This window comes from Neolamprologus brichardi, chromosome 4 (assembly GCF_056152115.1).
Source record: "Neolamprologus brichardi isolate AB-2024 chromosome 4, ASM5615211v1, whole genome shotgun sequence".
In the NCBI taxonomy this organism is placed as follows: domain Eukaryota; kingdom Metazoa; phylum Chordata; class Actinopteri; order Cichliformes; family Cichlidae; genus Neolamprologus; species Neolamprologus brichardi.
In genome coordinates, this window is record NC_142107.1 from 10,322,810 (window position 1) to 10,331,173 (window position 8,364).

Below are 8,364 nucleotides of genomic sequence, written 5' to 3' on the forward strand. Positions count from 1 at the left end.
TCATGAAGGCAAATCTTTAATCATCTAATCACATGGCAGCAACTGTGCCAACTCAGTGATCAAGAGGACATGCTGAAGTTCTAACCAAGCATCGGAATAGAGTTTTTATTTTTTTTTATTAAGGTTTTTGTGCAAGATGAGCTCGTCTAAATATTTCAGAAATTTTTGATCTACTGGGATTTTCCCACACAACCAGGGTTTCAGAGAATAGTCCAAGAAAAGAGAGAATATCTAGTGAGCAGCAGCTCTCTGGGAGAAAATGCCTCAGATTAGAATGGCCAAACTGCTTCAAGCTGACAAGAAGGCAAATACCCACTTGTTGCAACTAAGGTGTGCAGAGGAGCATCTCTGAACACACAACATGTCAAACATTTAAAGTAGACATGCTACAGTAGCAGAAGACCACACCGAAGACCACTGCTGTCAGCTAAGAACAGGATACAGTCAGTGTTGGGAAGGTTACTTTTAAAATGTATTCCATTACAGAATACAGAATACATGCCCCAAAATGTATTCTGTAACGTATTCCGTTACGTTACTCGATGAGAGTAACGTATTCTGAATACATTGGATTACTTAATATATTATCATGCTGTTTACAACTACATGAATGTACTATTGCTGTGATTTATTACTGTTACTGAAGGTCCGCGGCTCCAAACCGTAGTAAAGGGACCTCTGGCTAATACGGTGGGTTCTGTGTCGGGCTCGTAGCTGAAAACTAGCTTTACTTTGTTGTCTGGGTCAACTTTGCTTGAGAGAGACAGAGAGAGGCGTTGAAAGGCTGCTCCAACGGAACTTATTGTTTTTGGAGGAAAACACGAACACGGTGTACAGTCGAGTCTTAATAGCTTACTTACAACTGGGCTCGTCAGGCTCTCTTCTTGGCTGCAGTGGTTATTATTATATTTACATGCTTCCAGCTCCCGTTTTTGCTCGATGACAGCTCGTACCTTTCCTTTTTCTCCCTCCCTCGCTCACAGACACATAACGGGTATGGCAGTTCATTCTCCCTGCAGCACGGACTACACTGCCTATGATGCTACATTCTTTAGAGCTATACCTGTAGCATTCTGCCTGTTAGCTTAGCACAACAACAACAGGCGCTCTCTCACCCAGGAAACACGCAGAGCGAGAGCGTCACCCTGTAACCATGGCAACCGTAACGCTGCCACCTGGAACAACAGAACGTAGCTGTCAAACAAAACCCAAACAGTCCTGACCCGCGACAATATGAAACAGGGAAGTACTGCCGTGTAATCCATTTATTTCAACAAAGTAACTGTATTCTAAATACCACCTTTTTAAACGGTAACTGTAACGGAATACAGTTACTCATATTTTGTATTTTAAATACGTAACGGCGGTACATGTATTCCGTTACTCCCCAACACTGGATACAGTTGACATGGATTCACCAACATTGGACAAAAGGAGACTGTAAAAATGTTGCCTGGTCTGATGAGTCTTGATTTCTGCTGCACATTTGGATAGTAGGTTCAAGGTCAAGGTAACTTTATTTATACCCATAGGCAAGGTAAATTTGCTTTACAGAAAAATGATAGCATTTGGCATCCCTTCCAAAAAAAAAAAGAAAAAAAAGATTTGGTGTAAACAACATGAAAGCATGGATCCACTCTGTCACCAGTTCAGACTGTGGTGGCACAGGAGATTCCTGTCACATACGGTCAGCTGAGAAATCTGCAGCACCTGTGTGATGCTTTCGTGTCGATCTGGATCAAAATCTCTGAGAAATGTTTGCTAAACTAACTGAATTTATGCCATGAAGAAAAAAGCCAGTCCAACCCAGTTCTACCAATGTGTAAGAAAAAAAAAAAGTCTGGTAATTGGATTTTATGTCTGTGTTTAAGCTGAAAAGAATTTTCTACTTCATTCACTGTTGGCTCCTGAGACTGACTTTAAATTCTTGGATTCCAGATGACCTTTGACCTTCCAGTAGAACGCCAGGGGACCAGCGTGCCCCCATCCACATCCCCATCCCCATCTCCAGGGCATGGCAGTACGCTTGACACCGTGGATATAGTGGTGCTGGTAATCTATTTTCTACTGGTGTTGGGAGTCGGCCTATGGGTAAGCACAGAAAATTATACCAACATTTTTACACGGCGATCTGTATTCTTTGTCATACAAACTAAAACGAATTCAGATCTAATGCCTTTAAATATAAAACATATTGTGAAGACCTCTGTATAATATCTGTATTCTATAACATTTCCCATGTTTTTTCCAGTCCATGTGGAGGACAAAGCGCAGCACGGTGGATGGGTACTTCTTAGCCGGGAAGAACATGACCTGGTGGCCGGTGAGTTGTGCAGAAACTCTATCTAGAGCACACTTTAAAAGTCAGATGGAAGCTAAATGTTCTGATTCGGACTCTCATCTATATTTAGGTGGGTGCTTCGCTCTTCGCCAGTAACATTGGCAGTGGACATTTCATCGGCCTGGCAGGGTCAGGAGCTGCAGCGGGAATTGGTGCCATTGCATACGAGTGGAATGTAAGAAAATAATCTGTCAAAAATAACTTTGATATGAAATATTAATAGGTTTAAGTTCTTGATGGTGCTGATATTTGTTAACTGACAGGGTATGATGATGGTACTGCTGCTGGGATGGCTCTTCCTGCCCATTTATATTGCCTCCGGTGTGAGTTTTCTACACACACTCTGAAAAAAAGAAACAATAAGTTGTTGCATGCATGATTTTGGTCATTTATTCCCCCGTGATCTCATAGAGCTTGACCTTATTTCTTCTACAGGTGACAACGATGCCAGAGTATCTCCAGAGGCGGTTTGGTGGTAGAAGAACTCAGTTGTTTATAGCCATCCTTTCCTTATTTATTTACATCTTTACAAAAATATCGGTAGGCTATAATCCACAGTAGTGATTTAGTTTGTGAAGCTTGTCTGGCTTAATTTCTCTCTAGTTTCTCAGCATAAACCTATGTGTGTTTTTGGCCAGGTGGACATGTATGCAGGTGCCCTGTTCATTCAGCTTGCCTTACAATGGAACATCTACCTGGCTGTGGTGCTGCTGCTGTTAGTCACTGCTATCTATACTGTAGCAGGTGAGCTACAGTCCCACTCATGTTGGCTGTTCTGTATTTTACCAGCTTCTAGAAGTGCATAATGTCCTGTTTGCTGTTCATAGGTGGTCTGGCTGCAGTTATCTATACAGATGCAGCTCAGACTGCTATCATGCTGGCAGGAGCTCTGACCCTCATGGGCTTCAGTAAGTGAGGATGTGAGTGAAAATCACAGTTTCCAGTTTCCAACCCTTTATGATCCAGCTGATCTGACTATTTTGCCTCTATGCGTAGGTTTTGTGGAGGTTGGAGGCTGGAATGCTTTCATGGAGGGTTACGGGAACGCCATCCCATCAATTCGTGTACCCAACTCAACCTGTGGCATCCCCCGAGAAGATGCTTTCCACATATTCAGAGATCCAGTGACTTCTGACCTCCCCTGGCCTGGTGTTATTGTCGGCATGTCCATCCCCTCCATGTGGTACTGGTGCTCTGATCAGGTCAGTGATTTTCAAAGCTAAAGTTATGAAAGTTAAAGTTATGAAAGGAAGCTTTCCCCTCAGAGAGTGTTTAATCGGTAGAGTTCAAATCAAAGACTTCATAGGCAAACCTCGTTTCTACAGTGAAGGCAGTTCAGAGCTCGTGAGCCCTGATTTACCAACATGAGCATTAAAAAATGAATTTAAGATGTAAGATGTCACGAGATCTTTCATCTATAAGATATAAAAGTACAACTTAGAGCTTTTACATCTTGTTGACGCCGATTAAAAATTTTCTCTGAAGTACTCAGAGAGTTTTAATCTGAAAATCCTCATCGTAAAGAAGCTGGCATGTTTCAAAGATCCAACTGAAGTGAGATAAGAAAAAGCATGGTTAGTTTTCATTAGCATTTACAGTCTTTCCAGATACACAGCAGCATCTGTTTAGCCCCTGATATCTTATAAATTCCTGAGTGATAGCAGTAAGCTTTGTGGTTCCATTCTGCCTTACATTACACAGATATGTAGTTACCTGCTTTACATATATATATTTATATATATATATTTATTGGTCAGCTTTTAATTTGGGACTCTCTGCAGGTCATTGTGCAGCGCTCTCTGGCTGCCAAGACCCTGACCCATGCAAAAGGAGGCTCCCTGCTGGCTGCGTACCTCAAAGTTCTGCCCTTCTTTGCCATCATGATCCCCGGCATGATCAGCAGGATACTTTACACAGGTACAGTGAGAACTGTATGCTGCAGCTGGAATACTGTGTTTGACGTACAGTTATTACTGCATATTATAACATTAGCCTCCATAATGGTGCTGAAAGTGTGTGAGGTATTTAGGTAACACTAGACAAAAATATTGTGGATATTTGAGTTTGACTGATGGGTGTGTGTTTCTACTGTGCATAGACGAAGTGGCTTGTGCAGAACCTGAGGTGTGCAGAGAGATTTGTGGCAATCCAGTGGGGTGTTCAGACATCGCTTATGCCAAACTGGTCATGGAGCTTCTTCCTGCAGGTGAGAGACTCTTTCTGCTGCATCTCGTTTCCTGCTTCATGCTTTACGTGCCGAGTCTTTTATGGTAACTGTGCGTCTTTCCTCCCAGGACTGCGGGGCTTGATGATGGCTGTGATGATTGCTGCTCTCATGTCCTCGCTGACCTCCATCTTTAACAGTGCCAGCACCATTTTTACCATGGACCTGTGGAAGAGTTTCAGATCCCGTGCTTCTGAATGGGAGCTCATGATTGTGGGCAGGTATGTGACCACGTCAGGGCATTCTGATATAAAACATGCAGCATGTATATCGTATGCTGAGACTGAAGTTTGAGCAGAAAAGCATTTCTGCACTTTATTCTCACATTTGGAAAACTGAGCATAGTATTAGTTCAGTAAGTCGATCTTGTTAATGCCAACCTGCGTAAACTTTTATGATTCAATCAACAAATCTCACAAAGGGGACACTGTTTAAGTTGCTGCTGCTGCCTCTGCAAGCTATTTTGAATCCCACGCCCACCTCAGCTCCTTCTTTTTATGTTGTCTGACTTAATGAATGTAATGTTTGTGGTCTTTGATGCCTGCTCTGTTCTGTAAGAGGCGTTTTGATGCTGCTCTCCCCGCCTCCAGCTTTGCATGCATGCAAAATCAAAGAGTGGGGTGATCCCATAAGAGAGCTCATATATGAATTACTGCAGATGGAAATAACAACCTACTTTAATTAAAGTGGTCCTGTCTGAGAAAGCTTTGTATAAGGCCCTTTATGTGAGCTCATCCACCAAACTTTACTCAATAATGGCTAAATGCATTGTGTTGTTTAGATTTCAGTGCCTTTAGTTTTCTGCTCTTTGTCAAATCTGTGCATTACAGAACCTCATTATTATTGCATAACGCCCGTTTTATGGTTTGATGTGTGTGCTGCAGAGTGTTTGTGCTTGTGTTGGTTGTGGTGTCTGTTTTGTGGATTCCAGTCGTCCAGGCCAGTCAGGGTGGCCAGCTCTTCATCTACATCCAGTCCATCAGCACTTACCTCCAGCCCCCCGTCTCCATCATCTTCCTCATGGGCTGCTTTTGGAAGAGGACCAATGAGAAGGCAAGCTGCTTTTTTTTCTTCTTCAGAATGTTCTTGCGATTGATCAAGTAATTCATGGAAAATACACCCGCTGGTCACTTTATTAGGTATACCTGTTCAACTTCTCGCTACTGCAAATATCTAAACAGCCATTCACATGGCAACAACTAAATGATGCCATGTGACTGACAGACGTGTTCAAGACGACTTGCTGAACTTGAATGTGACAATAAGGAAATTTAAGTGACTTGGCACAGTTGCTGTTTGGTGTGGCATGCTTCCAGCAACTTGTTGAATCTATGCCCTAAAGAAGTTAAGGCAGTTCTGAAGGCAAAAAGCAGGTCCAACCTAGCATTAGTGAGGTGTAGCTAATAAAGTGGCCGTTGAGTGTATATTCATGTTCCATTATACTGTGTATAATGCTGATGTTTGACTCCCTCCCTGGTGCAGGGTGCTTTCTGGGGCCTGACTATTGGCCTTGTGGTCGGGTGTATTCGTATGTTACTGGACTTCATCTACCCTGCTCCACTGTGCTATGAAGAGGACGACAGACCTGCAGTGTTAAAATATGTTCATTACCTCTACTTCTCCATGTTGCTGTCCTTCATTACCCTCGTTGTGGTGGTTGTAGTGAGCTTGGCTACAGAGGAGCCAAAACCAGAGCAGGTGAAGCAACTGTTAACTTTCAAGAAAATGCCGACTGTCTTTAAACACACCTTTGCTAAGACATGAGCAATGGATGGATGGATGGAAACATTACAAGGATCAGCTCATAACATCGCTCTGTAGCACCACTAGGTGTCAATAATACCTCAGGGTACATTTATAAGACTGAGACTGTCTTGTTAATTACCTTTTAAAGTCTGAAGAGAACATTTCAACATATGTAGTGTAATTCGCACCTCTCTACAATACATAGATTTCTTTAACTCTCAGAAAGTTTGACTGTCACTTTTGTTTCTTTAAAAAAAACCAAAAACAGATTAGTCGACTCACATGGTTCACAAGACTCGACCCAGTGAAGCCTCGAGAGCAGGTGTTTGCATCAGAGCAAAGCAGCACAACATTAGATGTAATTGCTATTCAGACTGATGATGTGGGAGCCACTGGGAGAGAGGTGGGAAGCAGCAATGAAAAAGCGTGTCATCACAGGAAAGGTGGGTCTCTGTCCTGCTCTCTTTTCCATTTGGCAACTCTTCAGCTCAACACATCTATGAGACAATTCCAAGTTATTTTTCCCCTCCCTCTCTCCTTTTAACCCTTTAGATTCAGCATCGTCTGCCAGCAGTGTACGCAGTCAGTCCAAGCTGATGTCTGCCCTCTACTGGCTCTGTGGGATGGAGAGACGGAACAAGGAAGATGAGCCCGCTCCGCTTCCTGCACCTGAACAAACGATCTGTTCTCTGGAGGAAAAGCCTCGTCTACAACTCATTGTTAATGCAAACCTCATCATTTGCCTCTCTGTAACCGCCTTTATCATTGGTTACTGGGCTTGATGGGCAGTAAATGGACAAAGAATGGGCTGCATGAAAGACTGTAGAGATTTGAATGTTTTATTTTTTCACTCTTTGTAAAGTTTTATCTTAAAAATTACAAAAATGTGGTTGACTTTTTGTAATACGTATCATATGAAAATGTCATGTCAATTGTTGCTTAAAAAAACAACAACAAAAAAACCCTCAAGTAATGGACAGAGTGCAGGCAACTTGTTTTTTTCTTTTCCAAAGAAGAGACCATTTACAGTGGGGCAAAAAAGTATTTAGTCAGCCACCGATTGTGCAAGTTCCCCCACTTAAAATGATGACAGAGGTCAGTAATTTGCACCAGAGGTACACTTCAACTGTGAGAGACAGAATGTGAAAAAAAAATCCATGAATTCACATGGTAGGATTTGTAAAGAATTTATTCGTAAATCAGGGTGGAAAATAAGTATTTGGTCAATAACAAAAATACAACTCAATACTTTGTAACATAACCTTTGTTGGCAATAACAGAGGTCAAACGTTTACTATAGGTCTTTACCAGGTTTGCACACACAGTAGCTGGTATTTTGGCCCATTCCTCCATGCAGATCTTCTCAAGAGCAGTGATGTTTTGGGGCTGTCGCCGAGCAACACGGACTTTCAACTCCCGCCACAGATTTTCTATGGGGTTGAGGTCTGGAGACTGGCTAGGCCACTCCAGGACTTTCAAATGCTTCTTACGGAGCCACTCCTTTGTTGCCCGGGCGGTGTGTTTTGGATCATTGTCATGTTGGAAGACCCAGCCTCGTTTCATCTTCAAAGTTCTCACTGATGGAAGGAGGTTTTGGCTCAAAATCTCACGATACTTGGCCCCATTCATTCTGTCCTTAACACGGATCAGTCGTCCTGTCCCCTTGGCAGAAAAACAGCCCCATAGCATGATGTTTCCACCCCCATGCTTCACAGTAGGTATGGTGTTCTTGGGATGCAACTCAGTATTCTTCTTCCTCCAAACACGACGAGTTGAGTTTATACCAAAAAGTTCTACTTTGGTTTCATCTGACCACATGACATTCTCCCAATCCTCTGCTGTATCATCCATGTGCTCTCTGGCAAACTTCAGACGGGCCTGGACATGCACTGGCTTCAGCAGCGGAACACGTCTGGCACTGCGGGATTTGATTCCCTGCCGTTGTAGTGTGTTACTGATGGTGACCTTTGTTACTTTGGTCCCAGCTCTCTGCAGGTCATTCACCAGGTCCCCCCATGTGGTTCTGGGATCTTTGCTCACCGTTCTCATGATC

The 8,364-nt window shown here is 42.9% G+C and overlaps 1 protein-coding gene across 1 annotated transcript; it reads left to right on the forward strand.

The window, feature by feature from the left end:
• Positions 1-1,655: 1,655 nt before the first annotated feature.
• On the forward strand, positions 1,656-7,093 carry slc5a11 (solute carrier family 5 member 11). Its single transcript, XM_006791501.2, has 15 exons — positions 1,656-2,091; positions 2,252-2,323; positions 2,412-2,516; positions 2,605-2,664; positions 2,777-2,881; positions 2,980-3,085; positions 3,169-3,249; positions 3,338-3,543; positions 4,123-4,258; positions 4,440-4,547; positions 4,636-4,786; positions 5,450-5,618; positions 6,048-6,263; positions 6,580-6,754; positions 6,864-7,093. The coding sequence occupies exons 1-15, from the start codon at positions 1,939-1,941 to the stop codon at positions 7,091-7,093; spliced, it is 2,073 nt and encodes a 690-aa protein (XP_006791564.2). The 5' UTR covers positions 1,656-1,938.
• Positions 7,094-8,364: the final 1,271 nt, after the last annotated feature.